Source organism: Aspergillus heteromorphus, assembly GCF_003184545.1.
Source record: "Aspergillus heteromorphus CBS 117.55 chromosome Unknown BO70scaffold_12, whole genome shotgun sequence".
Taxonomy (NCBI): domain Eukaryota; kingdom Fungi; phylum Ascomycota; class Eurotiomycetes; order Eurotiales; family Aspergillaceae; genus Aspergillus; species Aspergillus heteromorphus.
In genome coordinates this window covers 660,022-687,977 of record NW_020290417.1, presented here as the reverse complement: position 1 = coordinate 687,977, position 27,956 = coordinate 660,022, and the positions used below count along the sequence as shown (strand labels likewise).

General features: G+C 55.6%; 11 protein-coding genes across 11 annotated transcripts; 5 read left to right on the top strand and 6 right to left on the bottom strand.

Annotated features, from left to right (window-relative positions):
• Positions 1-399: 399 nt before the first annotated feature.
• erf2 (palmitoyltransferase ERF2) lies at positions 400-2,348 on the top strand (the record flags this gene model as incomplete). Its single annotated transcript, XM_025539391.1, has 3 exons — positions 400-1,391; positions 1,440-1,548; positions 1,599-2,348. The coding sequence occupies 3 exons, from the start codon at positions 400-402 to the stop codon at positions 2,346-2,348; spliced, it is 1,851 nt and encodes a 616-aa protein (XP_025399508.1).
• A 909-nt stretch (positions 2,349-3,257) lies between these two features.
• Positions 3,258-6,951, top strand: BO70DRAFT_362164 (putative histone-lysine N-methyltransferase (Ash1)). Its single transcript, XM_025543221.1, has 5 exons — positions 3,258-3,356; positions 3,511-4,781; positions 4,828-5,201; positions 5,249-5,448; positions 5,496-6,951. Exons 2-5 carry the CDS (start codon positions 3,557-3,559, stop codon positions 6,580-6,582), a joined length of 2,886 nt encoding a protein of 961 aa, XP_025399507.1. The 5' UTR covers positions 3,258-3,356; positions 3,511-3,556; the 3' UTR covers positions 6,583-6,951.
• Positions 6,952-7,798: 847 nt separating this feature from the next.
• Positions 7,799-10,483, bottom strand: BO70DRAFT_336669 (uncharacterized protein). Its single transcript, XM_025541117.1, has one exon. The coding sequence runs from the start codon at positions 10,243-10,245 to the stop codon at positions 8,017-8,019; it is 2,229 nt and encodes a 742-aa protein (XP_025399506.1). The 5' UTR covers positions 10,246-10,483; the 3' UTR covers positions 7,799-8,016.
• A 202-nt stretch (positions 10,484-10,685) lies between these two features.
• Positions 10,686-14,270, bottom strand: BO70DRAFT_362162 (uncharacterized protein). The gene is made up of 2 exons (XM_025543220.1): positions 14,168-14,270; positions 10,686-14,052 (listed from the first exon to the last, which is right to left on the bottom strand). Exons 1-2 carry the CDS (start codon positions 14,177-14,179, stop codon positions 11,185-11,187), a joined length of 2,880 nt encoding a protein of 959 aa, XP_025399505.1. The 5' UTR covers positions 14,180-14,270; the 3' UTR covers positions 10,686-11,184.
• Positions 14,271-14,624: 354 nt separating this feature from the next.
• On the bottom strand, positions 14,625-15,830 carry BO70DRAFT_362160 (LYR motif-containing protein). The gene is made up of 5 exons (XM_025543219.1): positions 15,720-15,830; positions 15,359-15,609; positions 15,044-15,208; positions 14,770-14,954; positions 14,625-14,714 (listed from the first exon to the last, which is right to left on the bottom strand). Exons 2-4 carry the CDS (start codon positions 15,407-15,409, stop codon positions 14,880-14,882), a joined length of 291 nt encoding a protein of 96 aa, XP_025399504.1. The 5' UTR covers positions 15,410-15,609; positions 15,720-15,830; the 3' UTR covers positions 14,625-14,714; positions 14,770-14,879.
• A 203-nt stretch (positions 15,831-16,033) lies between these two features.
• Positions 16,034-17,240, top strand: BO70DRAFT_387311 (uncharacterized protein). Its single transcript, XM_025545905.1, has 2 exons — positions 16,034-16,335; positions 16,398-17,240. The coding sequence occupies exons 1-2, from the start codon at positions 16,126-16,128 to the stop codon at positions 17,064-17,066; spliced, it is 879 nt and encodes a 292-aa protein (XP_025399503.1). The 5' UTR covers positions 16,034-16,125; the 3' UTR covers positions 17,067-17,240.
• Positions 17,241-17,727: 487 nt separating this feature from the next.
• On the top strand, positions 17,728-18,077 carry BO70DRAFT_362158 (uncharacterized protein; the record flags this gene model as incomplete). The annotated part of the gene is made up of 1 exon (XM_025543218.1): positions 17,728-18,077. A coding segment is annotated over exon 1 (263 nt), but the record flags the coding sequence as incomplete, so codon positions are not given.
• Positions 18,078-18,734: 657 nt separating this feature from the next.
• BO70DRAFT_37638 (uncharacterized protein) lies at positions 18,735-19,470 on the bottom strand. The gene is made up of 2 exons (XM_025545126.1): positions 19,143-19,470; positions 18,735-19,088 (listed from the first exon to the last, which is right to left on the bottom strand). The coding sequence occupies exons 1-2, from the start codon at positions 19,293-19,295 to the stop codon at positions 18,900-18,902; spliced, it is 342 nt and encodes a 113-aa protein (XP_025399501.1). The 5' UTR covers positions 19,296-19,470; the 3' UTR covers positions 18,735-18,899.
• Positions 19,471-19,645: 175 nt separating this feature from the next.
• Positions 19,646-22,299, top strand: BO70DRAFT_291869 (uncharacterized protein; the record flags this gene model as incomplete). The annotated part of the gene is made up of 2 exons (XM_025539400.1): positions 19,646-21,020; positions 21,071-22,299. The coding sequence occupies 2 exons, from the start codon at positions 19,646-19,648 to the stop codon at positions 22,297-22,299; spliced, it is 2,604 nt and encodes an 867-aa protein (XP_025399500.1).
• Positions 22,300-23,029: 730 nt separating this feature from the next.
• On the bottom strand, positions 23,030-24,990 carry BO70DRAFT_362156 (uncharacterized protein). The gene has a single exon (XM_025543217.1). The coding sequence runs from the start codon at positions 24,966-24,968 to the stop codon at positions 23,193-23,195; it is 1,776 nt and encodes a 591-aa protein (XP_025399499.1). The 5' UTR covers positions 24,969-24,990; the 3' UTR covers positions 23,030-23,192.
• A 224-nt stretch (positions 24,991-25,214) lies between these two features.
• sC (sulfate adenylyltransferase) lies at positions 25,215-27,688 on the bottom strand. Its single transcript, XM_025548060.1, has 5 exons — positions 27,419-27,688; positions 27,296-27,323; positions 26,980-27,162; positions 26,611-26,756; positions 25,215-26,542 (listed from the first exon to the last, which is right to left on the bottom strand). The coding sequence occupies exons 1-5, from the start codon at positions 27,585-27,587 to the stop codon at positions 25,344-25,346; spliced, it is 1,725 nt and encodes a 574-aa protein (XP_025399498.1). The 5' UTR covers positions 27,588-27,688; the 3' UTR covers positions 25,215-25,343.
• Between the last annotated feature and the right edge of the window lie 268 nt (positions 27,689-27,956).

Genomic DNA, 27,956 nt, shown 5'->3' with positions numbered 1-27,956 from the left:
CTTGCAAACCAGCGCAACTCCATCTCAAGGTCCGTCCGTCTGTCGTGGTGGCACTCCTTTCGTCGGCACAGGACAGGGGGGGCTCGGCCTCGACGCCGGGAATTCATGAGGCTAATCGGGCACTGACCAGGATAGGTTGCTTCACATTCTTTTCTGGATCTGGACTCTATTCTATTCTATTATTACACCTCGACTTACATCTTCTCGTCACTCCTTAACCCACCTCACCCCTAACGCTTCAAGAACCGTTCTGCCCGTCGATATACGCCGTCCGGTCGAATCGCTTCATTTCCCTCCAGCCACAACACGCTATATCGCCGCCTGGACTAGACATACATCATACATCATACATCATACATAATACATCACCCCATACGACATCCATCCACATCGAACACCATGCCATTATCCTCCGCAATCTCGGAGGCAAGCGATACGTCTTCCCCGGCCCCCGCGCAACATGCCCTAGGGATTCCGCGACCCCCTTCCGTGGGAGGGATCTCGTCCCGGGTGACGGATATGGCTTCGGAAGATGGCGAGCAGTCCCAGGCATACACCACGGTCTCGTCGCATCCCGTGCAATCGCGACCGTCCGTGTCCCGACGAGCGCCTCCGCCCGCCAGGAGCTCCATCGCATCCACCAGCCAGGGCACAAATCGACCAGGAAGTTCCGGTAGCAGACTGAGCCGATCCCACATCCCTTCCCTCACGGCGCAAGGCTTCTTCCGCCCCATGTCATCGCAGCGACTCCAAGCACACCGTGGCCGGCCCATGACGAAAGGAACAGCCACAGACACGTCGGAGGAATGGAACGACCATGGGAGTCAGAATCGGCAGAGCTTGGTATCAAACAGCACGATACCCCAGGGGTCCGTTGCGCCCATGGAGCAGGAACCCCCTCCCTCACGCGGCACTGAATTCACCGACCCTATCATCCCGGATCGCAACACGTCGAATGCAAGCCCTGTCGGCAACACGACGGGACGGAGTCAAGGCGAGAGTGCTAAGCTTATCTTCGACAAGGAGAGGGCGTATAAGATCCAACCACCACATCTCAACCTGGGGGTAAGCTACAGTGGCTCGAACGAACCCGAAACGCCCCAGAGATCACCACTATCCTTTCTCTCCCTACAGAACCGGGGTCAGGGACAAGAGAACCGTGACAATCGAGCACACGAGAGGCTATCCTCCGCCGGCTCGACCCCTAGATCTATCGAAAAGCCGCCTCGGATAACCGACACCAGGAGCCGTTGGGGTAAGAACTACGAGTATTTCGTTGGGAATACCATCTTTTTCGGTGGTGGGCGACTGCAGAACTCCAGAGACAAGCCCGTTAACATTGCGACGGGGATCTTTGTGGTTGTGCCCTCTGCTCTGTTCTTCGCATATTCGTGAGTATCTGCTCTGCGTCTGTCTGTGGAGATGCTAACGGTGCATAGGGCTCCTTGGCTCTGGCATCATATTTCGCCTGCCATCCCGATCTTGTTTGCTTACCTCTTCTACCTGTGCTTCTCGTCCTTTATACATGCTTCAGTCGTTGATCCGGGGGTAAGGGAGAGTCGAATCGACTTGCCTTTCATTGCTAACATTTCTACCAGATTATTCCTCGCAATCTTCACCAGATGCCTCCGCCAGATCTCTCTGTCGATCCGTTGGCGGTAGGTCCACCGACCAACGACTGGGTGATGGTGAAGCTGGCAACGTCTGAAGTTGCGGCGATGGATGTGCCGATCAAATACTGCAAGACGTGCTGTATCTGGCGCCCTCCCCGGTGTTACCATTGCCGTGTCTGTGATAACTGTGTCGAGACCCTCGATCATCACTGCGTCTGGCTCAACAACTGTGTCGGCCGCCGTAACTACCGATACTTCTTCACCTTTGTCGCCTCCTCCACGCTTCTCGCGCTATTCTTACTCGGCGCCAGTCTCGCCCATATCCTGGTATATCGCTCCCAGGAGCACGTCAGCTTCGGCACTGCCATCGATAAATGGCGGGTCCCCTGGGCAATGGTCATTTTCGGGGCGATCGCTGCGCCGTACCCGGCCTCTCTGTGGGCATACCACCTCTTCCTGGTCGGTCGGGGCGAGACAACCAGAGAATACCTGAACTCCCACAAGTTCGCCAAAGTTGATCGCCATCGTCCGTTCACTCAGGGCAACGCGTTCCGGAACTGGCTGTCGGTCTTCCTGCGCCCACGGCCTCCGACGTATATGCAGTTCAAGCAGCCGTACCAAGAAGGCGACCAGCGCCTGAGCACGGTGAAGCGCAAGTATCTCCCGCGCCATGTTGAGCCTCAGCCCGACATCGAGATGCAGCATGTGCCTCCTCCGTCTCAACCGGAATCGTGAGCTGTTTGGCTCCCTCTTGCTACTCCCTTCGTATTTTTCTACTTCCCGAGGAGACCTTTCTTCTTATCCTTCTTCCTCACCTTCTTCAAGATATCGAGATCATAATGAATGTTCGCAGCCATCTTTGCAGTCTTTCTTTGAACGAACTGGCACTCTCCGCATATACGTTGACTTCCTTACCCCTCCTTCTTTCCTGCCGTGTCTTGATTTCCAGCGAGTTGCACATACGAACCAGCCGTTGACCACGTTCTTTTCATGATCCTTTCATTCCCTTTCATTCCCATGTACGCGACCTTCACCGTGGGTGTGTTAGTTGCATCTGTTGCGGTGGTTGGGCGGACTCTTATATCGGGCGAGATTTAGGGCTATGTACCATAAGCACACTCTGGGCTGCAGATAGACCACGCATATCATCAATAGATTGGAATTGGTGCACGCGAAGCGTATGGGGTGATAAGCGCGCTCGGAGGTCCGGAAATTGGCAGTATATGCCTCATAGTAGAATGGGGGGGAAAGCAAAGCAGATGTAGTGCGGTCCTGATGACGGCTCTCCCCGTGAACACGATCCCCTACCGAGCAGAGGCTCCGAGGGGCGAGGCAGAACAGCGACCGAGTGAGCAGCCAACGAAATCGGAGCCCGGAGGTGAAACGGGGGGAGGGAAGTGTGTTGCCTGGAGGGTGTCGCTGTCGCTTGGTGTTGGGACTGCATTCCGCGGCGCCGTCCTCGGGCTGGACGATACGGACCTGCTTCTTCCCTCCGCACCTCCTCTTCCTTTCCTCTTCCTCTTCCCCTTCCCTTCCCTCTCTCTCTCTCTCTCTTCTTCCTTCTCCCCTCCCTCTTCCTGCTTCCTTCTTCCTTCTTCCTCCATTCTCTGCCCATGACCCTCGCCTCCCACCCGCCAGCCCTCCCACTCGCGTCCTGTGTCGGCCTTTTTTACGCCGTCGCCCTGTCTCGGGGTTCGGTGTGATCCGTGAGACATAGTTTAAGGCATACCATTGATACGTCTGGTAAGGAGATCCAGCCCCGACTCCTCCTCCCTCCCCCCCCTCCCCCCCCTTCCATTGGAACCCAGCTCAGCCTTTTCCGGAACTGGATCCCCCCTCCCTCCTCTCAACAAGTAAACACCCCCTGAAGACGCGGCTTACCCAAGCTCTCTCGCAGTCTTTCTACTCCTCACCGCATGTCCTTTCCCGAGACCTTGGGGAGGATGGACGGTCCAACTGGATTATCCGGCGCGTCGCCCGCAACACCCGCAACCCTTTCGGACCTCAACAACCACACGCACGAGCCTCTCGGAGGCACAATGGGCTTCGAGTACACCGAACAACTCCTCACCCCCGAGAATAGTCGCTCCGAGACCTCCAGCAACAACGAGAACGCGTCCGCCGAAGAGAAACCAACCCTACGCCGGCGATCTACACGTGTAACACGCGCCTCGTTGCGGGGGACCGCCCAACTAGGTGACGCCCTGGACGCAGATAATCATGGTATTCCAACTCCGGTGGATGAAATCGAGCCTACGATCTCGAGTGAAACCCTCACCGATGGGCTTGGGGCTCGGGTTGCGGAGGTGAAGTCCGCGTCAACCTCCCACCTTCGGCACAGCATAGCGGTTATGGAAACGGCAATATGGAGCGAGGCAACACTCACGCAGGATCATGTCGACGTCGACGACCATCCGTTGGCGCCAGATACGCCTGTTTCCAAATCGTCTCAGGACCCGCAACCCGGTGACATGAGCACGTCGCTACAACAACGGACTCTACGGAGGCGCGTGGAACGGGTGTTGACCCAGGAGGAAAAGAAAGACCAGGAAAAGTCTCGGGAGAAGTCTACCGCCACAGCCAAAGTCGACAGCCCGAAGCCAACGCGTCGCTCAAACCGGCTGAGCATCCTCGACAAGGCGTCAGACCTTGTTGGCCGGGCTAGCAGCGTTTTGGGGAAGCGCTCGCGTGACAAGACCGAAAAGAGTGCCGAACCGAGCCGCCGCGCCAGCCTACGAGTGCGCAACGCCGCTACCCCAAAAGAAGAGCCCCCGGCTCCAGCCCCGGCCCCTAGTGCTCCGGTGCCAAAGAAGAGACGGGTCTCCGAGAGTGATCTACCGACTAAGACGCAGCCCACGGAGGAAGCTGCACAGGAGCCAGCCGCCCCTGCGGAGCCTGTTCCGCGTGTGAAGCGGAAGCGTTGGCTGGCACACGGCCTGTATTCAGGACAGGAGTACACAGACGCCCCGCCTATTCAGAGCAGGAATAAGAACAGGAGGAAGAGTCACCCGGAGCAGAGTCCGGCTCAGCGGAGGCTACTACCGCTGCCGATGTTTGCCGGAGAAAGGCTACTGAATCAGGGGAGAGACTTCCAACTACCGTTCGACATCTTCTCGCCGCTGCCCCCTGGCCAGCCCAAGCCTGACGAGTGGAGGAAGACCAACAAGAGTATGTCAACGCAGCGGTTGGGTTAAACACAGCTAACAAGGTCTAGACGTCTTTGTGGGAGATGCATCCAGTATATGGCGTGCGAACAAGCATTGTGAGCTGTCCAAGTGCATGTGCACGCCCGACACGGGCTGTGACGAGCAATGTCAGAATCGTTATATGTTCTACGAGTGCGACGAAGGCAACTGCGGGCTGGGCCCCGAGTGCGGGAATCGAAGTTTCGAGGAGCTAAAGCATCGGACGAAGGCCGGGGGCAAATACAACATCGGCGTCGAGGTCATCAAAACCGCAGATCGTGGATACGGCGTTCGCAGCAACCGCACCTTCGAGCCCAACCAGGTCATCGTGGAGTACACCGGCGAGATCGTAACCCAGTCTGAATGCAATAAACGAATGCGAACGATTTATAAGAATAATGAGGTTGGTCTTCTGCACGTCTTGACTGGTCATGTTGCTAACAGATGCAGTGCTACTATTTGATGTATTTCGACCAGAACATGATCATCGATGCCACTCGCGGCTCCATCGCCCGCTTTGTGAACCATTCCTGCGAACCGAACTGCCGGATGGAAAAGTGGACGGTCTCCGGAAAGCCTCGCATGGCTCTTTTCGCTGGGGATCGGGGCATCATGACCGGGGAAGAGCTGACCTACGACTATAACTTCGAGTGAGTTCTCTTAGCACGCGGCCTCGAGACAGTGCTGACTTTTGCAGTCCATATTCTCAGAAGAACGTCCAGCAGTGCCGTTGTGGCTCATCAAACTGTCGTGGAATTCTGGGCCCGCGGCCAAAGGAAAAGGACCAGCGAGCAAAGGAGGCTAAGGTCGAGATGAAGAAGGGCAGCACGAAGAGGGCAAAGGCCGGAACCAAGCGAAAGAGCAGTGACGTGCTCGACGAATCTGCCTCGCATGCCAACAAGAAGCGCAAGCTGCAGGTGGCAAGGACAATCAAGTCGGGCGTCAAGAAGGTCGTTTCGAGGGCACGTGCGACTGTTGCTAAATCAGCTGCTTCTCGGAAGAGGCCGGTGAAGGCGAAGGTCAGGGCCAGTCCTAAGGGAGCAGCCAAGGCCAGTCCTGTGAAGGGGGCAGCCAAAGCCACAAAGACAAAGAGCAGCCCTGCAAAGGGGACGCCTAAGAAAGCCACGAAAGAAACGGCCGGTCCTTCAAAGGGAACACCCAAAAAAGCCGCCAAGACGGCCGCGAAGACAACTGCCAAGGCAGCCCCGAAATCACCTAAAACAGCCACGAAGGCATCTCCCAAGACAGCCGGAAAGGCATCTCCGAAGACAGCAGCGAAGGCGTCCCCGAAGACAGCGAAAGCATCTTCCAAGACAGCAGCAAAGAAGCAACCCGTGAAGAAGGATGAACCGAAGAAGAAGGCTATCAAGTTACCCAAGGTCAAAGCAGTGAAGGCCAAGGCACGAGCCGCGGTGCCTAAGAAGACACAGACAACGAAAGCCAAGACGGAAAAGGCGGCCACATCGCCGACGAAGGCGGCTTCTAAAGCGCCATCCAAGGCGCCATCCAAAGCGCCCTCTAAAGCACCCTCTAAAGCACCTTCTCAAGCACCTTCTAAAGCACCCTCTCTGCTGAGTCGTCCATCCGCAGCTACTAAGGCAAAGATCCTCGCTGCGGCCAAGGGCGTGAGCCCACGCAAGAGGCCCCAGAAGAAGGTAGAAGTCAAGGGAGATGGCAAGAAGGTGACCAAGCCGAAGTCGAAGCCGAAGCCCAAGGCCACGGCCACAGCCACGGCCAAAGGCGCGAAGATTACTGAGAGTGCAGTTCCCAAGGGCAAGAAGTGATCAGCTACTGCTCTGAGAATAATTTTGGATCCCAGAGCGATCCACGTCCTTCTATATTTCTAGTTAATCGTTTCTTCTCCCATTCCCCTTTCTGTTACTTATCTTGGACTGTTCTGGAACACCATCTGCTTTCTTGCCTGGACTGCAGGCGTGTGCCCTGGATCCATTTCTTTCGATCTATCTTCTCCTTTCTTGATCTATATTTTCGGCAAACTTTGGCCCCTATCCCCTAATGTGGTAGTTGGTTAACCGCGACTGGCCCTCCCTTCCTGGATGCTGTATTGACTGGTTTGATTCGGTTTGATTCGGTTTGGTTCGGTTTACGATGGGCGCTATTACCAGATTTTGATTGTATCACCCCATTCTGTTATAGTTTCTTTTTCTTTTTTTTTTTTTTCTTTTTTTTTCTTGTTTCCTTTTCATGTCTGGCCTGATCCTGATGTTTTGATAATTGATCTTATGAGACAGCCTAAGCCTAAGTAAGGTACTTGAGTCGTCAGTGCAAGTCCAGAGATGGTATGGGTTGTGGATGGTTACATGGTAGCGTGCTTGTCTGGTCTAAGTAGCTGGGTATTGTAGGTCTGGTACTTTTTACTTGATTGATTTGGTTGATGAGGTGCGATGTTTATGATCTGCTGGAGTAATTGGAGTTGGGTTAGTAGCTAGCTTGATCAATTGAGTTCTTTTTTTTTTTTTTTTTTTTTTTTTTGATTCACCAGATACTACTAACTTGTATGTGTGGTTTGATGGACGGAGTATTCAAACTACTACTAGTATATATATATTCTGATGCCGACACATCAGTGCACTTCATGAAAAAAAAAACATGGGTTTATATTCCGCTCGAGCTTTTCCCTGCCATCTTATTCATGCAATTTTTTATAAATGGTTCTTTTTTTAAATAAAAGATATATCCCTAAAGAGATGAATCCCATCATAACCTCTGCAGTGTACAGCTGCAACGTAGAACTGTAGAACTGTAGAACTGTAGAACTGTAGTAATATAGAGCTATACAGACAGCACAATAAACAAAACCCTCGCCCATACAATAAAACCCGACATAGTACTTACTCTCACTAAGCCTGTTTCGGGGGGAGAGGGAGAGAGCTAGACCGGTTCGGGGATGTTAAGATTTAGATGAAGATGAAGATATCTTATAGTAAGAGTTGCAGAACGTCTCCTCTCCCAACATCTAGATTGGGAAGTTGAAGGGAAGTCAACGGCATATCAATCAGAGGTCAGGACGCTAAACCTGACGAGCGAAAAATGCCTTCTCTAGGTGATGTGCTGCAGCTGGGCCTATCTAAATAGATACAGTCACCTACAACGGGATAGTTCCTTCGCCCCCGTGCCCCGCTAGTCCAAATCAGACGGCCTGTCGCGGTTCCAATGATTACGATTACTGCAAATGCAATAAATATTCCAACACTGCTTCACGTCACATCTCCATGTGTTGGATCTCCTATTTCTGGTTGGCATAGTCGTCGTTTTACGGCTCGTGATCGCTTTGAGGTTGGCCGACGTTTCAATGTGGAGCGGTGAAAGTCAATTATTAGCGCCCGCCCAAGCTCTTTATTCCACAGGACATTATCACGCCGAAGGTCCTCGTGGATGATCCCCAAAGCTCTTATTTCCTTGTTTGACTTGTGAATATCCCGGAGAAGCTCCGGTGTTAGCTCCATCGATGCCGTACTGTCTCCCCCCCAGCCCATCACGAGCATATGGCGAATCTCTCCAGCTCCGTGAAGAAAATAAATTTTCGCCAAGTCGATCGTACCTAGGAAAACAGGCACAGCAGACCCTTGCGCCTTCTGCAGAATTCGGTATACCTCCGCTTCGCGAGCGACTTCTTTCCACAGTCCCGATGTGGTTCCTTTCCCGACGACAGTGTAGCCATGTATGCAACAAGTAAGTTTGAACGGCGCACCGTACGCCCCGCAACCTCCAAGGGGTGTGCATCTGTCGATATTTTCGTCCAATTGTGCCTTGAGTAAACGCACCAAATCTTCCGAGGTAATCGGATGCTGCAGATCGTCTTTGCTTCGACGATGGAGCATCACGTTTGGACAACGGTCGTCTAGAAGACCGCCAGACTGCAGCCCGAGTAAACATCGCTGGGTGCAAAATTGTGCATCGCGGTGGCGGGACTGGCTATCTCGGCCTTCAGCATCATTTGTGTCTCTTTGTCGAGCCACGCGTTGGGCAGATGGAGAAGACGAAACTTGACTGAAGGTTCGCTTACGGCGTGTTGCTGGATTCGAATCGGGGTCGGGTGATTGTGACGACTGTGAGCGATGCCGTACACCTGACGGCGCACAGCTGGCCTGAGACCTTGTGGGCACCCTGCGACCTGTTGCTGTTGGAGAATCTGGCGGAGATGACGGCGGTTCATAAGATGAACCAGACTCCGGACTTGTGTACTGCAGTGTTGTACTATCGGAGTTCGGAAGGGTCTGTGGCATTTCTGCTTGGGGAATCTGAGAACGAGTGTGGTGAAAACTAGTCGTCCAAAGAGGAAGCTCCGGTCGTATGGCATTTCGCCATTCCTGGCCACGCACAGTTGAGCGAAAGGCCATCAAACACAGACATAGCGTTCTTGCAACAGAAGTCTTCGGTAGCTGGAAACTATCTTCAACTTCTGTGTTCAACTCGCCGTTAGAATCACATAAGAAGTAATAAAGCGTGCTGGGATCATCATGTGGAACACGGAGAAGGACCCGAGCAAGCCCGTTGGTCACGTAGGAGTACTCGAGCCCTTCTTGGATCATAACATGATACTCCTGGGCAAGGGCGGAGCAGACAAGTCGCTCTGCATTATACCTCAGCTTCGCTGCCTGGTCTGTGGGTATTTTGTTTGATCTGACCATATCCTTCCATAACTCCATTGGTCGGAGCCCCATACGAAGGGTGGCGACAGAAAGTTTGTGAGGCGGCTTATACTCGACAGAGGTGAGGAGAGTGGTAGTGTTGCCGTCGACACGATGAATACAGAACTGATCAGGTCTTGGGTAGGGGACACTTGATGCTTGGCTTGCATCCGCTTCAAGAGCCTCGTTCTCGTCTAAGGAATTCGTATGACTGCTGAACTGGATTCCATCGCCGAGGCCGAACTCGTCGCGAGCAGCGGGTAATCTGCACAACTCGGTAATGATGTCGTGGACATGCTCTTCCACGGCGAATCGCTCATAGGCCTCAAGTTCTTTCTCGCTGCTCATAGGCTTCCGACAAAGTCGTCGGCCTAATCCTTCTAGTTCATGCAAAGATAAGAACAAATGAGGCGCCCCCCCGGGTGTCAACTGAAGGTAGCTGTAGGCGGACCTGTAAAGCTCCGACTGTAGTGCCGAGCAGTCGGCCCAATATTCCAACCGTTTTGGGCAATATTTCCCCGTGGGAAGGGGTATCTTCCCGGTGGTCGAGCGAGAGGGTGTCTCCACTCTCAGCGGTCGGGAGAGCAGGTTATGGGAATGACGCAAGAATTCCTCGAAAGTGGTCGGTCGACTAAGCTCTTGAAGTTGCTCTCGTCTCTCTATTTCCTGTCTGCCTTCATCTTCGGCCTGCTTCTGTCGCTCTTCGGCCTGCTTGCGCCTCTCTTCTTCCTGCTTGCGCCTCTGTTCGGCCTGCAGAAAGAGCGCCTTGTAATCTGGCGAGTTGTTGTCGGCCATCGATCTATCAGAGGGGGAAATGGCTTGAGACAAAGGTCTCGATTGGTAGGCACTGTTGTGTATCCGATGCTTCGTATGCTATGGGTGTACTGCAGGTAGGCAGTACTTGTCAACAATATTGATAATTGAAAGATCACTAGTAAACTGATAATATTCGTGCTAGCTAGAAGATGAGAAGTGAGAGATGAGGCTATCTAGGTGCTTGATCTGCAGGTGGCAATCGCCCATTATGGCAGGTACGACCCCCTCTCTTCTTGACCGCCTCAGGCAGCACCTTAGTTAGTTATCCAGGATGCTGATGTCAGCTCATCCCGGTTTCGGTAGAAGTATTTACCCGAGAAATGACGGAAGATTTCGGAATCTTTTATGACATAATATCCCCCTCGTCGACAAAAGATGTTCTGTATAGGGATATACATACCAACTAACCAACGGCAACAAAAGTCAGACATACAGACAACAGACAACAAGACAACAAGACAACAGACAAACAGACAAACAGACAAACAGACAAACAGACAAACAGACAAACAGACAGACATAGTATTCTAGATTCCATGTATGTATGTATGTATGTATGTATGTATGTATGTATGTATGTATGTATCTCTATTCATATCATATCATACGTTCGCTCACTCGCTCGCTCGCTCGCTACTACACAAGCAAGCAAGCAAACAACACAACACAACACAACACAACACAACAGCGAATAGAATCCCTATGATACAAAGAAAGCAAGATATCCGTGTTGAGATCAACAATCAACAATCAACAACAATATTCACGTAAATGAGTAAATAAATGGATTTCCCCCGGTAAATGCGCCTGTACACCGCGCCGGAAATTGTAGACAAGATTGCTGCGAAGAGTATTTCTGGTGGAGATGGTAGCTAGAGAGAGGGAGGGAGGGAGGTTGGGAGGCATGGGATATGAGGTTTATGCGGGGTTGGTGGTGGAGGGGGGTTGTTCGGTGTTATCTGTGCTTGTGTCCTCTGGTTTTGATTCCTCTGGTTTTGATTCCTCTGGTTTTGATTCCTCTGGTTTTGATTCCTCTGGTTTTGATTCCTCTGGCTTTGGGACCTCTGGCTTTGGGACCTCTGGCTTTGGGACCTCTGGCTTTGGCTCCTCTGGCTGTGGTTCCTCTGTCTTTGCGTCTGACTCTAACTCCTCTAGCTTGGCCTCTAGAGATGTAGAGTCAACCGGGGCCGAGGGGGAAACAGGAGCAGGAACCGGAGCAGCAGTAGAGACAGGGGTTCCCTCTACAGATCCCCGCGATTCTTCAGCTTGGGGTTGCTCTGGCTCTGGCTTTGGCTCTGGCTCCGGCTGTTCTTCCGCAGTGCCAGTTAATACAGAAGGCGTAACCGCATCTGGTTGAGGTTCCTCTGGCTGCTGGAGTGGAGCTTCTTCTTTCTCCTCTTCTTTCTCCTCCTCTGCCTGGGGGACTGAGTCCTCAACCTTGGCGGATGTTTGGTCCTCCGGTACTTCTGTCGACTGCTCCGTCTGTGGCTCTGAGGGTTGCTCTACAGCTGGCTGCTCGACTGCGACATCAACATCGGTAGCTGGAGCTGCATCCTGGGCTGGAACTTCTTCCGGGGCCTGTGCTGTTGGTTCGACGGGCTGCTGTTCTTCCGTACTAGGGAGATCTTGCTGGACAGATGCCTCTGGCTGAGGTTGCTCCGTGACTTGCTCCTTTGCCTGCTCTTTGACCCGCTCTTCGGCCTGCGCCGCTGGAGCCTCTGCCGCGGATTCAACAGGCTGTGGCACAGGCGCTTCGGAGATCGGTTCGGTGTGCTGCTCGGTGGTTGGTTCTGCAACCTGCTCTTTTTCTTCTATCACAGCCGGTTCAGTGGCTGGCTCAGTGACTGGTTCAGTAGCCGGTTCCACAGCCTCGATGACTCTATCTGCTGACTCTGCCCTACTTTCTGCGGCTATATTCACCTGAGGAGGTTCTAGCGTAGTCTCTGCGACGGTGGGCTGCTCGACCGGGGCTTGTGCATCCGTGTTCTCCACGTCCATTCGATCGCCGTCCTGCCCTTCGTTTGGATTGCTCAGGCTCGCTTCGAGATTACCCAGAAGGTCGAATTCCTTGGTCTCTGCACCTTCCTCGCTTGGCTGGGGGGGACTTTGTTCAGGAGCAGCTTGCTCGACTTGTTCCTTTGGAGCCTGGTCGTGCGCAGCCTGTTCAGGAGCAAAGTCTTCCATAACCGTGTCCATATCCTGATCAGCCTGAGACGGTGCCTGAGCCGCTTCTTCAGTGCCTGGTGCAGCTGTTTCCACTGGCTTCTCTACGGGCACTTCGGCAACGGCCTGTTCCGTAGCTTCAACTGCGGGAGCTTCAGGGACAGGAGCCTGAGGAGCCTCCTGAGGCGGCAAGCTAGGGGCATTTTCGACGCTTTCCGCGGTTGGCTGTGGTTGCTGCGCGTCTGGGGCTTGCTGAGGAACAGGGGTCTCTTCCGGTTCAGGCTTGGCTTCGGTCATCTCCACATCTTCCATAGGCGTTTGGGTCTCACTCTGCTGCTCGGGAACTGCAGGCGTGGACAGACCAGTGGCCTCCGAGGGAGTTTCGGCAACTAGGGGTGTATCTTGAGCCATAGCTGGCTGCGTGGGAGCTTCTGGCAGCTCAGCGGACGGAGCCTCAGGCAAAGACGTGACAACTTCCGCAGTGCCTGCTGCAACCGTCGCTGTTGGTTCGGGTGCTGTGGCAGGCGCAGAGGCAGGCACCGAGTCAGCTGGGGGCTCAGTGCTGGGACGAGCCACTGGAGTTTCCGGGGTCTTCGCATCGAGCATGGACTCATCACCCTCGTCGCTCTCGTCACCCTCGTCACCCTCATCATCTTCTTCGTCCTGCCCGTTCTGGTCGACTGGCGTCTGTGCCGCATCTCCATTTTTGGGAAAGTCCGCCGCGCCATCAGCCCCAGTGGGATTGGCACCATGAACCAAGGCTGCATCCGTACCCTCTCCCGGGGCAAACATAACCTTCTTCCGCCGTCCCTTCGCGATGCCCTTACCCTTGCGCTTGGGAGGAGGCGGACGTCTTTTCGAAGGAGTCGTTACCGCCGCGGAGGCGGTATCTGCGACGACGACGCCCTCGGCATTGACGACCCCGACGCCATCGATGACCGTGCCCGGAGCAGGCGCCTCCGGAACCACCGCGCTGGTGCCGTTCTCCGCCACGAACTGAGATTCATCGGCGATTTCTCCCTCGATCTTGTGTCCCTCCGGCACCCAGGCCTGGTAGATCGAGATATTCCCGGTCGTCGGATCGACCTTCTTGAACCGGGTCTTCCTCATCGGCGCACCAGAATTGGTCGCGTCCACCGCCGGAGCACTGGCGCCATAGAGAGACGGCAGACCCGGGCGTCTCTTGGCGAGGAATTCGACCTCCGAGGCTTCCAGGTGTTTGGGAATGGTCGCCCATTTGCGGGTGACGAAGCTACGTTCGGTGCTCTGAGCCAGCGGCAGTTCCTCTCCATCCGTCGCCTCCTTCTCCTCATCTTCCGAGTCCTTGGCCGCCGCCTGGCGGATGTAGATGCACCCCGAGCGGGCAGCTCGCAGGAGCGCTTTGCTCATCGGGGCCAAAAGGTGGCTGTCTCGAGGCATTGGGTGTTCGGGGACATTCGGCTTGCCGCCCGGGCCCTGGTCGTCCGCTTCTGTGTTTTCGGTTTTGGGGACTTGCGAGATGGTCTGAGTCTGACGCGACCATCGCCGCACAGGGAGGCCCTCGAACACATCGTGGTCGATCTGGCCGGTTCTGGTGCGGTTGGCGCCATCGCCGAATTGGCGCCCGGAACGGGATGATCTGAACTGAGAGGGTGTTAGCGAAATAGCCATGATGTGGCATAGGCCTGTCCGACGAGCTTCGATGCAATGGGGTGCTAGCTGGCTCATAGCGGGAGGTCGGTCGCGGCGAGGAACTTACCGTGGGGGGCATGGTGAGCGTCTAGCTCTGCAGTCCTACTCCCAGACAATGGAGACGGCAGTGGAGGAGTCCAATCCACTGGATCTGTAGAGCTGGAGGTTGGGTGAGTTGCCAGACCGGAGGCAAGACACTCTGTCGTTCTATTGATCCGATTGTATGAGGAGGGAAGACGAGGCGCGATGCGATCAGTGAAGGCGGCGCGGCGACCGGCTGGCACGTGACGGCCCGACTGACAGACTTGCAGTCGACTAGACGGTCTATACTGTCCGGCTGCTCAATTATGATGGGATTTAATTTACCGAGGCATTTGACGGTGAGAGAAGAATCGTATTCCGGACCAGTAAGGCCGGTGCTACCTACAACACGGTGGTTTGGAGTAAAAATACAGAACACCTCCATTCTATTCCCTATGGCCCCCCCCCCTGCAACTTCCGGCCATCGGCGCAGTGGCCCTGAGATATCAACGCCCTATGGTGCTTTAATTGTCCTCAACTCCGGACTCGCGCTTCGAAAAACAGATATCCAACATAAAATCCCTTAGTCCCAGCTACATCGCCGTCAGTATAACCCGGAAGCCATCGGGAGGAAAGGAACCATCTTACCCAGTATCCTTCTGGCGAACAATGTTCCCTTCGGAGCCAGTTTGCGCTCCCTGTCCGGTATCAGCACCATGGCCACGACAGATCAACTCGATTCGAGAGTGCATGCGGTGCTAGGTGCTTACAGTCTTCTGGCCCTCCACGACCAGTCTATCCATCTGGTAGAACTGACTGATGACGGTTTGCCTCTGTCGCGGTATTGCATTAGCACGCCGTGAACCCCCGCTGTGACGCATCGCCTTGCCGTCACCGCACAAAGCTGCGAATCCGTACTCACCTTCAGCAACCGCAAATTCTGTAGTCCTTCCTGCATCAACTCCTGTATCCGCCGGTCCTCCGACTCCTTCTGGTGCTCGCGGAAGGCATCCAGCGTGCGCCGACGCGCGTACTCGCGGAAGTTGTAGTTCGAGAACTGGTGAGATTGGCGGAGCAAGGAACGGAACTGGATGGGAGGGGGTGATTAGTTTGGCACAGATGTACAAAAAAAGGAAGAAAGAAAAGGTCGCGGTGGCGACGGAGGACGAGGACGAGGGCTCGTCCACGCGGGGAGATGGACAGATGAATAGAGAGAAAGAGAGAAAGGAAGACATACCAGAGACCGAACCTGGAAGGCCGTGTCTCGCTGCAAGGCCGGCACAGACATGATTAAGAGTGGAGAGGGGCGAGTATCAAAGTGATCTGGTTGAAAGAGAGAGGGGCGATGGAAGGAGGAAGAGAACGGCTCCGCCCGAGATGGCAGATGCAGCTATCGCCGATTTCTAATCGCCTCGTCTGGCCCGCGAACGTGGGGAGGGAGGCGGAGGGTCGATTCGACGATGCTATTCGCGTCGGAGTCAACCTTTTCTGCAGTCCCGATTAGGAACAGTCCGAGATGGTGATTGCCGAAGATGTCCGATGCCGAGAGGCTCTGGGGATGGGGATTGGGATTGGGGATAGTTCTGGGTGGGAGGTACCGAGGACAAGCGCAACGCAGTGGCGGCTCGCTTCCAACAATAACAACGACGAACAACGACGGGCTGGAACAGCGTTTCTGGGACTGGATTTGTCGCAGAGGTCAAATTTAGTCGACGGAGGGGAAAGAAGCAAAAACGGACAGGTCCGGATGGAGGGATAGGGAATAATTTTTGCTTTTGGGATGACGGAGTTATCGGACCTCCACCGCGGAGGTTCGGCCTCGAGATAGTCTAATTGTTGCCAGCTCGCCCTCCGCCCTTCGTCACAAGTCCCAAGTCAACCGTCAAGTTCAAACCCCCCCCCCCCCCCTCATCCTCCCTGGAGCGGTGATCCACGAGCTTCCACGGGTCTTCTCGAGCCATAGACTATCAGCTACTGCGATCATTCCCGCAGGTTGGCATTCCAATGGCGCAGATCCCCACGCCGCCGGCCTCGCGCTCTCCTACCCCGGCCCCCGAATCCGATGCCGGGCTCAAGCAGTCCCAACCCCAACCCCCCGTAGCCGATTCCTCGACGGATCTGCTGCAGTCGCTGGATAGTCTCCTGGAACGGTACCTGCATCTTCTCGACCAGCACCAGAAGTTGCAGGCGGAGCTCGGGTCCCAGCTCTCGTCGGTATGGCGCTCTGCCGGTCAACTGCGGACGGACAATACTGAGATGGATGATGAATGATACAGGGCTTCCTCTCTCTCGCGCAAGCGAACTATACCTGCCCCCCCGGACGACATTATGGCGCGGATTACTATGACGAGCGCATGAAGGCGACGAAGAGAGTGTGGGTCTGGCCCTGTCGTCTCTACAAGAACCAACCCATCGCTAACCCATGCGAGCTAATCAGGACCCTCGAACCTCCTTCGCACCTAATTGATGGACACCATACGCTTCAGACTGAAGGTTCGCTGGAGACGGACTCTGCGGACGCCAAAGCTAAACCTATCTTTGCCGTTGAATCGGTGACAATCAAACACCCCGAGCATGAGGGTGAGGAGGAGACTGAGGCTGAGGCGGACGAGAAGACGGAATCAGACACCGGTTCGTCCCAGGAAGATCCGTCTAGACGTGAGGAAAGCACACAGACGGGCGAGTCCGTGACCACGGCGGAGGATCAAGCGCAACCGGATGTGGACGCACATGCGAAGCCCAGACGGCCGAAGAAGAAGTTCCGCTCCTCGGACCCGATCCACTGGTATGGGATCCTGGTCCCTCCTTATCTGCGCAGCGCCCAGAAGACCTTCACGACGGCCGTTGAGGGCCGGCTCCCCGAGTTGGCCAGCGTCGTTGTTGAGATGCAGATGGTGGAGAAGGAAGTTACTCGGGTAAGGAGGGAGCTGGGCCGGGTTGAGTGATATTTGTCTTCTGGCGCCAACAGGCAGGCTGGCGTGTGAGCTCCCAGCCGTGAACACTGAACGGCTCTGCGAGTCAAATAGGCTCGAGCTTCATCAATATAGATAACAATGCGGCGTATAAATAGAAATGGACATGGGAGCTACGGCAGTTGCCAAATGAAAGATAATATCGAGCGAGAGCCACCGAACCACCGAACCACCGCACCCACCGATTCCACCGATTCCACTCATCTATTTTTACTGGGATGGGATGGACCTGGACTGGCCGGGAAGATAAAGTAGATATCACTAGATACTGGATAGACATCAGAATCAGATATTAGATCTGAACATGGAAGACATCGGATATCCACCTCCACCTCCCATGGGACACGAGGAAGGGGAAAGCCTCGAGTCCCTTTTTTTCCCCCCTGAATCCGATTGCATTGTGGCTGCAGGCCTGCAGCCATCCCCGGCTTAGTTTTCTGTCACTAACACTCTGACTCAACTGCCAGACAAGAAAGAGGGGCCGCTCCAGCGACCGTTGCGCCCACTGCCTGCATCCAGTTGGGCCGCGTCGTGGGCTTCTTTCTTTCTTTTTTTTTTTTCTTTTCTTTCAGCTGGATGTGCAAATATCTATCTGAGCTTGTACCACCTCCCTATCGGTCCGCTACATTAGCCCAGGGAGACTATTGATCTTTTAGACGCTTTAGACTCTTAGAGTCGGACGGAAAAGAAAAAAGGAGGATGCTATTATTATCCGCGCCCACCGGTCAGTGCCCTCGTACGAGGAGATTCTTGATCAATCCGCCATTGATTGCGTTGCTTAATCTCCGTGCCTTCGCTAGTCCGCAACCAGGTCTTCTTCCCGGCAGACAGACAGACAAAGACCACCGGTCCATATTAGTTAGTCCGTCCATGCATGCATGCATGCTAGCTGCCGACGGCGCCCTCTGTTGGTCGCATCGCAGTCGCCTTTCCCTTTCAGCCAGGACGAAAGGACTCGATAGATAACTATCTAGGAGGAGAAACAGTGCGGATGATCCGGGTGGACGGCATCTCGAGTTGCAAGTGTGAGACTGTTCAGGTTTGAAGGCGAGGATCTACCCGAGCCAGGACCAGCGGCAATTCCCCTCATCATTGGCCACGGCACACGGGAGGGCCTTCATCCAGGGTTTCAGGTTGAAATCGCAGGAGCCACCGACTCACGGCTCCTCTGCTCAAGCTGAGACTTAGTGTCAACCCCCGGGCCCAATCACCGTCCGCTCCGTTTATTCAGTCATCCCAATTTGTGGTTCCTCCTCCTCCCCCCCCCCCGCTAACAGTCGGCTCGCATACCCTGCTCACTGCTCACTGCTCACTGCTCACTCACTCACTCACAGTAATAATGGCAACGGCACTTGTCTTCCTAACTCTGTCTGATATCCAGGCCACCGCGAGGCTGCCCTCCATTCGTCGCCTCAGCCGTATCCCCATGAAACGAATCCCCAGCGCCGGTGTCGCCATCGTTAGGCCTGCCAGCTGAACTCTGGACAGAGACCGGCTCCAGGCTGGCTTAACGAATATGGATGAATGATGATGATGATGATGATGATAGCCACCAACAGTCTACAAACGGCTTTCCGTGTCTGTCCCCGCGCTATTGCTCTGGAGCAACTCCAGCAACTCCACTTGCTCTGAACTGGTCACACTCCCAAACGTCCACCACGCCCTGAGCCCGGTCCCATGCCCTTGGCCCAGCCATGCACGGAAATGAAGCACTTTAATATCAACGTCTGACTTTTGGTTCGCCGGGTTACTGGAGAACCCTTCCTTGGCCTTCTTATTTTCCCATCCGTGTGAGGCCTTGGCTAGCTAGCTATCTATCGCCCACGAGACGGTGTCTTGACGCGACCTGGGGTGCTGCCTGCCCTTCTTTCTGGTTTCTACGTCTTTTCCACTCGCTCGCTCCTTTCCCCCTTCCCCAGTCAGGGCTAGAAGCTCTCTGAGTTTTTTTTTTTTCTCTCGTTGTATTTTTTTGTCTGCTGGTTGATTCTTTCGTAAGTGCCCGAACTAGTGCCCTCATAATGCTCCGGCTGGGCTAACATCTCCCTCGATGCGCTCAGGGGTTTTGGTGGACGGCCAAAGGTTCTTCTGAGACTTTGCAAGTCTGCTATTATGCTTCTGTGACCTGGGTCTCTCTTCATTCTTTCCTTTTCCAATCCAGGCCCTCTCGTTCGGTACGGATTCTTTAACTTGACTGTCTACCATGTCTTGCTCTGTAACGTCGACTTACCCATCTCCTAGAGGCATTGAGTGCCATTGCAGCCCTTGTTATCAACCACGTTCCCTTCATTGCACCTGAGCTCACTCACTCATTTCCCAAGTCGGAGCTGCTTGCGCATCGACAGCAGTAACACTCACTGGTGTCGCTGTCCCGACTGTTCCAACTGTCTTCGTTCATTTACATTCATCTGACTTCGTCCTGAGCACGAAGTCGACCTGCATTCTGCTCGCGCTCCTGCGTTGAGTGCTTCTATGTGCTGGCACCTGCTGGCCCCGGATCTCTCGACAGCGTCTCACGACTGCTAGATACGGTGCCATCTAACCCCCGATATTACATGGATCCCAGCAACCCTGAAAGTGCGGGCCCCAGGCCCAAGTCCCCCGAGGACGTCTCGCGAAAGGGATCCGTCAAGCGCGCGCGACAGATGCTCCAGGCTGGCAAGCGTCCGGAGAAAGCCCAGGCTCCGATCCCCAAGCCGCCACCTTTCCGAGTCGATCCAGCCCATATGACACAATGGCCTCTGCCCGACACCCGCGTTCTACCGGCCAACCTGGCCCATCCGCAGGCAACGTTGCACGTTCCAAAAGGACCTCCCCCGAAGCGCCCCCCTCGTCCCGATTGCCCTTCGCCGTCGGTGTATTCCGAGCGAAGCGTGTCCGATGCCACGGCCCCCAGCCCGTTGAACATCAAGCGGCCGGTGCCGTCCTTCTCGCAGCCTTTTCCGCTCCAACAAGGCCAGCGTCCGACCATCAGAATCCCCATCCCCCGACCTCCCAGCCCGGAAAGTGTTGCCGGCTCAACACCCCGCCTATCAGTCACGACAGATGAACTCTTTCGACGGTCGGGGGTCTCCTCGGTGGGAACCTTCTCGTCGATCACCGAACTCCCCTCCGTGCCTATCGAGTACCGCGCCCCCTCAGCCATTGCCCCGAAAAAGGCCGCCAGCCTGGCCCCCCCAGCGCCCCAGAACCGCGGCTCTGTGTCGCCGATTCCAGAGGAAATCCCGGACAGCCCGACTATCTCGAAAACCCACTATAGCTCGGATCGAGGGTACCCACCCAGTTGGTGCTCTGGGCCGGCCGAGTCCTCCATTCTGGGTACTTATCTCGATGCCGATTCCGACGAGGACGACTCCGTGCACATGGCGCAAGGCGGCGTGGTGACGCTTGCCAGACAGGCCAGCGTTGGAACCCGAGGAAAGCCTGCCCTGCGCACCATCATGAAGTCGAATGCGAGCTCGCCAGTACCGCCCGCGGAGAGAACCCCCATTTCCGCCAGGCCAATGACGGCCGGAACCATGAACACCGAAGCCGCGCTGAAGGAAATCGCCATCGCTGCGAATCGTAGGGCGTCTATTGGGTCCAACTCGACAGCGTCATCGCATTTCGATCTGGAGAAAACTTCGATTATCTTGGACATCGGCACGCCAACCGCCGAATCGGCTCATCCGTACAGTGACGTTGGACCCCTGGAGAAGGAAATCGGAGCAGCAGCGCTTCCCAAGGCAGCCCCGACCATGAGCGACAAACGGCCCGGTGCCCGCAGACCCCCTCGCCTCAACATGGGCGCCGTCCGTGATGCGGAGATCCGAGGAAGTCTGACGAGTCTGCCCGATCTGATCCGGCGTGCGACGAAACTGGCATCGAATCTGGAGCATGGTCGGACTGCCAGCCGGAACGATCTGCTCAATGGTCCCAGGTACCCCTTTAGTATGTTCTGGCCCTGCATATCCCCAGAAGTCCCCACTGACCATGTCCAGATGACCCGCGACGCAAGTCGGGATCGATCAAGAGCATCCTGGCCTCGTTTCCTCCACCTGCTGCGACCCCCGAGGGTGGCCACTCTTCCTGGCCGTTCTTCCTCCGAAGGTCCACGCTGCACCAGATACAATCCAACGACCAGCCCCCCGCGCAAGACGCGGCAGACCAGGAGAAGGCTGCACCAAAGCAACCCCGTCGGTGCTGCGGTCTGCCCCCGTGGCTCTTCGGCCTCATCTGCGTCATAATCGTCATCATCATTCTCGCCGCTATCCTCATCCCCGTCTGCCTTGTCGTCCTCCGCCACAAGTCCTCGGGCTCCAACTGCGCATCCACTAACCCCTGCGAGAACGGCGGCGTGAGCGTCTCGAGCGGCGATGTTTGCTCCTGCGTTTGCGCCAACGGCTACACGGGATCAAGTTGTACGGTCGACGGGGACGCCAGCTGCGTCACATCCGAGGTCGATAGTAAGGAGGCCACCATGGGCAGCGACCTTCCCGACCTCTTCGAGTACTCCCAGTCAAACTTCAGCATCTCCCTGGACGCACTCACCATCATGGCGCTGTTCAGCCAGAGCAACGTCTCCTGTACGACGGAAAACGCCCTCGTCTCGTTCTCAGGCGTGTCCACCAAGAGCAGCAGCAGCAGCAGCAGCAAATCCCGCCGCGACGCTGAGCCCTCAATCTCCGACTACCTGCTCGCCAACCTGGCGCAAGTCCCCGATCCCACGGTCGACGATTCCACGCACACCTTCGTCCTCGCAGCCCGCGACTCCGTCGAGACCACCAACGGCATTGTCTTCGACAGCTCCCCGCCCGCCAAAACCGGCTCTCCAACCGCAACCGCCGTCCACGAGACCGTCGCCACCGAAGCCGCATCCACCTCCACCGCCACCGTTGCTTCAACATCATCATCAACGGACTCCTCTTCTTCCTCTTCTTCCTCTTCCGCATCATCGTCATCCAACTCCACTACCACCGTCACAACAACAGACCTCAACTTCGCCCGCGTCGCCGTCCTCTACATCCTCCAGGAAACAGGCACCCTCACCGCATCAGAGTACTCCGAGAGCAGTATCCAAACCTACCTGAACGATGAGTTCTCGGGTGAAAGTACGCATTCTTTCACTATCGACCTTACTCCTGCGGGGATTATTGGCAATTATACTCTCGATTTCGATGATTATGAGATTACTTTGCCCAGTGGGAGTGTTGTTGGGAAGGATGGGTAGATGGATAGTACCTGGTGTACTTCAGGATGGAGATGAGATGGGATGATGAGATGAAGGGATGGATGTGGTCAGGTGGGATGAGGTGGGATGGATGAGACGGGGATGGAGGTTTTACTTTCTAATTTAATCTATCTGATATTATTATACATACTTGCACTTGCATACTTGCGCATTTGCATATTTGCATACTTGCACACATACACTCACTCGCACATACGTTATACACAATCTTGCCTTGTATCTTGTCCATTGTTACTATTACTGTTACTATTACTGTTACTATTGTTACTAGTACTGTTATTATTGCTGTGGTTACTATTTTTACTAGCACTGTTATTATTGCTGTTGCTGTTGCTGTTATTTGCCCTAGCGTTTACTTGATAACGGTTTATCTATCTATCTATCTATCCGTCTGCCTGTCTGTCTCTGTCTATTGTACCTTACTCGTTACCACACTTGTGAGATACCTAGGATATAGAACACTCATCTCCCTCCCTCCCTACCTACCTACCTCCCTACCTACCTACCTACCTACCCACCTATCTACCTACCTACAGGATCCATTTCCGTACCGATCCGATCTAAACTCTGCTGTGCAAACAAGAAATGGTAATCAGATCCTGCTAAGATTCAATTTTGTAAAAAATAGAGATGAGAAGGAGAGAGAGAGAGAGAGAGAGAGAGAGAGAGAGAGAAGTAACATAAACATACACATAAACATACATACATACATACACATAACATACACATACACATATACGTGTCAATGAATTCAAATATGAAATCTCGCCCAACACCTCTCCATGCACGCAGAGAAAGATCAACAATATACAGTATACAATATACGGTTTCGACCAGACCAGGCCAAAGCCAAATCTAGCAAGGTAACCACGTCAAGTAAACAGCGAAACATTCGGCGCGATGCCCGCAAACGCAGACCCATCATCCGTATAGGCCTCCAGTCTCTTGGCACGATCGTCGAGAATCGCCTTCTCAGCCTCCCACCTCCTCCTCTGATCCTTCATCTCCACCACCTTCTTCTGCCCACCATACCAGGCGGACTTGGCCTTTTCGACCGCCTCCCTCTCCTCCCTGTCCGCCAACACGACAAGCCCCGAAACCATCGTCTTCCAATTCCCCAGACCCACACGCAGACAATCCGCACACCGGGCGCGGGGGGCACTAAGTTCCTCCGAGTTGCCGAGATCCAGGATCGCCGATTCCGCGAGATCGACTGCGTCGCGGGTCCACGCGAGACCGGATTCCTTGGACGAGGAGGCGTAGATGATTTCGCCGATGTAGGTCATTAGGGCGGCTTCGTCGCAGGCGGAGGCGAGGGTGCGGAGTGGGGGTTCGTCGCCCGAGGGCTGCGGTGGGGGGTATTCGACGGGGATTAGAACGGTTTTGAGACTGTTGAAGAAGTTGAGGAAGATGTCGTTGGAGCGGGGGAGGGAGGGAAGGGTGGGCATTGTGAATGGGGAGGAGGACGGGGCTAGGGAGCGGTGGGCTTTGAGGACGGAGGTGAAGATTGAGAGCGCTGAGGGGAGGTTGTTGTGGCGGGCGTGGTGGACGGCTAGGGCCGTGGACACTCGGATGAGGTTCTCGGTGGGGAGGGTGGTGCCGTCGTTCTTGAGTACGCCGGTCTTGACGTCGATGATTTTGGAGATGTCGGAGGGGGAGGAGAGGGAGGAGGAAGCGCCGGTGGCGGCGATGTCGATGGCCCAGGTGTACATGTCGCGCGCGGTGTCTTTCAGACCCTTGTAGTCGAGCCATTCGGCGTAGGCGAGGGCGGCGTCGAGCTTCTGTCTGGTGTCGAAGCCGCGGGTGGTCAGGATCTTCATGTAGAAGGTCTCAGGGCTGGGGGAGGCGGGCTCGCAGTCCTCCTCGCGGGGGATGACCTTCTGCTTGGTGGGCATGGGTCTGGGACGGGGGTTGGAGGGCCCGACGACGTATTCGGGGGGCGCGGTGATGCGCTGCTTTCGATCGGTCAGCCAGCCCTCGAGGCTCTCGGCGGCCTTCGCAGCGCTGAGGAGAGCCTGGAAGTAGCCGCGTCTCCAGGGCTCGCTCTTGGCGGTGATATCGAATCCCGTCCTCCCGACACCTTCAACCAGGAATCCTCCTTCTCCCTGGTCGACAATGCCCTTTCCTTCCCCGTTGCGGTCCTCGAGCCGCTCCAGCACAGCCCGCGTGTACCCCGCCACCATGGCCCAGTCGGTCATCAGCTTGCCGATTTTCTCGGGGTTCTGCTGCGCGTGCGCGGCGCGCAGACACCAGCGGCTCTTCCAGGACCATTCGGGTGGCGTGGGCCATTGGTGCTCGAGTTCTTCTTGGTAGACGCCCATCCGGACCACCTGGAACAGGAACAGGATGGCGGAGAACGAGATGGTGTATTTCAGCCAGTTGGAAAAACGGCGCTTGTAGTAGTTCCGGCGCTCGGTCGAGATCAGCCGCGCGAAGTGCTGGCGGAGATGGATCGAGAAGGGCGGCAGGGGTCGATTGCCTGCGGAGGAGAGGAAGGGCAGTTGAGGCCGACCGAGTGGTGGGGATATGACCTGCAGTTGCGAGTGCTGTGTGAAGGGACGCGATGGATGGCGGATGCTGTGCGGAATCGGGGACCGCAGGGAGCGGCCGGGCCCCGGTATTCGAGGAGTCGGGACGCGTGGGAGCATTCTGTGATGCGTGGTGATGTGCTGGTGGGAATAATCGCTTTTCAAGTTTCGACTTCGTTCGGCGAACAGCTTCGGGGGAAGAGATGCGGTGTGTTTGCACGGTTTGCATCAAATCCCGCAACCCACCAGTTGACGTTGACGGACGGACGGACTTGACGGAATACAGACCCAAGAAGTGAGGATGTAGACTTCTGTGATTCTACTAGCGGTACGCCGTAACAGATATATGTAAATAAATTCTTCATTGGGGAATCAAGCACATTATTTCCGAAGACAAAAATCTATAGACCAATAGGTCCTCTAATCCACCCATGGTTCCGAAATCCACCGATATCAAACACAAAATCCAACGTTTTCCCAAGCGCCTATGCTAATCTAGAGACGGTCAAAGTAACCCTCAGTCTCGAGCATGAGGATGATCTCGTGGACGATGCTGCGCACGCTCTGCTTGGACACGTCGACGGTGAGGTCGGCGTTGGCAGGAGTCTCATAAGGATCGTCAACACCGGTGAAACCCTTGATCTCGCCGCGGCGGGCCTTGGCGTAGATGCCGCGCTTGTCGGACTTCTCGCAGTGCTCCAGGGGAGTCGCGACGTGGACGAGGAAGAAGTTGCCGCCGGCTCCGGTGACGGCCTCGCGGGCAGCCTTCCGGGAGTGCTCGTAGGGAGCAATGGGGGCAGCGATGACGGCAGCACCGGCGCGGGTGAGCTCACCAGCGACAAAGGAGATGCGCTGGACGTTGGTGTGGCGGTCCTCACGGCTGAAGCCCAGCTCGGAGGAGAGCTCGTGGCGGACCGTGTCACCGAGCAGCAGGGTCACGGAGCGACCACCCTGCTGGTTGAGGGTAACCTGGAGGGCACGGGCGATGGCGTCCTTGCCGGAGTTCATGTAACCAGTAAGGAAGATGGTGAACCCCTGGGAGGCACGAGGGGGGCTGGACTCGCGCAGGATCTTGACAACCTCGGGGTAGGAGAACCACTCGGGGATGTGAGCACCGGTCTTGAGACGGTTGCGGAGCTCGGTACCGGAGATGTCGAGGGTCTTGACACCAGCGGGGACCTCGTCCTTGGGCTTGTACTCGTCGGTGTCGGGCAGGTAGGTGACCTGCTGGAACTCGACGACCTCAATGCCCAGCTCCTGGCGGTACTTCTCGACAGCGTGCTGAGCATCGTAGGGGCCGTAGAACTCCTCACCCTTGGAGTTCTTACCGGGACCGGCGTGGTCACGGCCAACAATGAAGTGAGTGGCACCGTGGTTCTTACGGATGATGGCGTGCCAGATGGCCTCACGGGGACCACCCATACGCATGGCCAGGGGCAGCAGACCCAGGACGGCCATGCCGTTGGGGTAGCGGGGCAGGAGAGCCTGGTAGGCACGGACACGGGTGAAGTGGTCAATGTCACCGGGCTTGGTGAGACCGACGACGGGGTGGATCAGGACATTGGCCTGACGGGCACGAGCGGCACGGACAGTCAGCTCACGGTGGGCTCTGTGCATGGGGTTTCTGGTCTGGAAGGCGACGACTCGGTTCCAGCCGAGCTTGTCGAAGTGGACGCGCAGCTCCGCGGGGGTGTCTAAATTTGCGGTCAGTCAAATCGTCTTCGCAGGTTTCGAGGGGCGCACGGGTAGGGTAGAGACATACAGCGAAGAGCGACATAGTCGTAGTGGTTGAGCTTGTTGACAGCCTCGATCTTTCCACCAATGTAGAACTCCTCAACCTTGGTGTTGAGGTACTTGATGGCAGGGTGCTCCGCATCTCCGCCAAAGACCAGCTTGGCTTCCTTTTGCCTAAATCAGGGGTAAAAGCGCATTGTTAGCCCATCCGCGTCATCCAGACCCACTATCTGCAGATTCCCGACAGCTAGTACCACCACCCGTGGGAAACCGGGGCCGGCGATGCCAATCACACCCACACTTGTTTTGAGAAAGTGCCCGATCAAGCCAAAGGAGTATCAATCGCCGACAGCCCGTTTTCGCCAAGCCCGAAAATAGAAATGAAGTGTCCACTCACTTGTCAGCACGGTAGATGTCGTCGATGGTCAGAATGGCCAGGTTGCGGTCGTCACGGAAGTCGCGCAGGGTCACACGAGCACCAGGCTTGAGGTTGAGGGCGGTGATAACTTGCTGAGAGGCGTCGAGAGTGATGGGCATGGAGAAGAGGTTGCCATCGGCCAGACGGCAGTCCTCGCAGACACTAGAGATGCGCTATTAGCCAATCGCTCAGATTAGCAACCACTTCCCCTCTTTTTTCTGTCGATTCGGAGGCTGGTCGCGTTGTTGATTCCCACTGAGCTGGGGAGGGGAAGGGGTGGGGGATTGTAGCATACCCGTCGAAGTCCTTCTGGTTCATGAAGCCTGCGCCGCGAGTTAGCCAAAATGGGCTCCATCCGCGCCGGGTGCGACGCCACGGAATGCCGGAGGGAATCCGGATAGAGGCAACATAAACATACCCTCCAGGGGACTGAAACCACCGTTCATGATGAGTTCCAGATCGCAGAGCTGGCGCTCAGTGAGGGCGATGGCGGGGAGAGTCTCCGCCTCAGCAGCCAGCTGGTCGTGGCGGGGAGCATCGCGGGCGAGGAGGTCCTTGAGGACACCACCGTGGGGAGAGTTGGCCATTGTGTGAAGAGGATGAAAGAGGGAATGGGAGATGGGGAGGAGGAAGAAGAGGGAGAGAGAAAGAAAGAGGGTCTGGAGAGTCCAGAGGGTTTTAAAGAGGAAAGGAATGGAAACGGAGGGAGAAGGAGGGAAGAAAAGGTGGGAAAGGTTGAGGGGGGCAATAAGGCAGAGGCGGAGAAACTGCCGGGCGACAACCAAGACGATGGCAACGGCGATTCGCTCCAACCTCCAACTACGGAAACTCAGGAGATTGAGGAACGCCAATGAGGATCAGAATGCGTCCTCTGTTCCAGCCAAATGGCCCTCGTCGGGTGGTGGAGCAGTCCGACTCTTGGTTCGGAGAGGGTCTACGTATGCGCTCGCCCTTGA

What these genes read in the sequence shown, in the direction of transcription:
- BO70DRAFT_362164 (XM_025543221.1), top strand. Translation starts at nt 3,557, where the DNA reads ATGGACGGTCCAACTGGATTATCCGGCGCGTCGCCCGCAACACCCGCA. An exon ending in GTGGAGGAAGACCAACAAGA is followed by an intron (nt 4,782 to 4,827) that starts GTATGTCAACGC and finishes AACAAGGTCTAG; the next exon opens with ACGTCTTTGTGGGAGATGCA. An exon ending in ACCTACGACTATAACTTCGA is followed by an intron (nt 5,449 to 5,495) that starts GTGAGTTCTCTT and finishes TGACTTTTGCAG; the next exon opens with TCCATATTCTCAGAAGAACG.
- BO70DRAFT_336669 (XM_025541117.1), bottom strand. Translation starts at nt 10,245, where the DNA reads ATGGCCGACAACAACTCGCCAGATTACAAGGCGCTCTTTCTGCAGGCC.
- BO70DRAFT_362160 (XM_025543219.1), bottom strand. Translation starts at nt 15,409, where the DNA reads ATGTCTGTGCCGGCCTTGCAGCGAGACACGGCCTTCCAGGTTCGGTCT. An exon ending in CCTTCCAGGTTCGGTCTCTG is followed by an intron (nt 15,209 to 15,358) that starts GTATGTCTTCCT and finishes CCTCCCATCCAG; the next exon opens with TTCCGTTCCTTGCTCCGCCA. An exon ending in AGAATTTGCGGTTGCTGAAG is followed by an intron (nt 14,955 to 15,043) that starts GTGAGTACGGAT and finishes ATACCGCGACAG; the next exon opens with AGGCAAACCGTCATCAGTCA.
- BO70DRAFT_387311 (XM_025545905.1), top strand. Translation starts at nt 16,126, where the DNA reads ATGGCGCAGATCCCCACGCCGCCGGCCTCGCGCTCTCCTACCCCGGCC. An exon ending in TCGGGTCCCAGCTCTCGTCG is followed by an intron (nt 16,336 to 16,397) that starts GTATGGCGCTCT and finishes TGAATGATACAG; the next exon opens with GGCTTCCTCTCTCTCGCGCA.
- BO70DRAFT_37638 (XM_025545126.1), bottom strand. Translation starts at nt 19,295, where the DNA reads ATGGTAGACAGTCAAGTTAAAGAATCCGTACCGAACGAGAGGGCCTGG. An exon ending in CCACCAAAACCCCTGAGCGC is followed by an intron (nt 19,089 to 19,142) that starts ATCGAGGGAGAT and finishes TAGTTCGGGCAC; the next exon opens with TTACGAAAGAATCAACCAGC.
- BO70DRAFT_362156 (XM_025543217.1), bottom strand. Translation starts at nt 24,968, where the DNA reads ATGCTCCCACGCGTCCCGACTCCTCGAATACCGGGGCCCGGCCGCTCC.
- sC (XM_025548060.1), bottom strand. Translation starts at nt 27,587, where the DNA reads ATGGCCAACTCTCCCCACGGTGGTGTCCTCAAGGACCTCCTCGCCCGC. An exon ending in TGGTTTCAGTCCCCTGGAGG is followed by an intron (nt 27,324 to 27,418) that starts GTATGTTTATGT and finishes CTCGCGGCGCAG; the next exon opens with GCTTCATGAACCAGAAGGAC. An exon ending in CGACTATGTCGCTCTTCGCT is followed by an intron (nt 26,543 to 26,610) that starts GTATGTCTCTAC and finishes CCGCAAATTTAG; the next exon opens with ACACCCCCGCGGAGCTGCGC.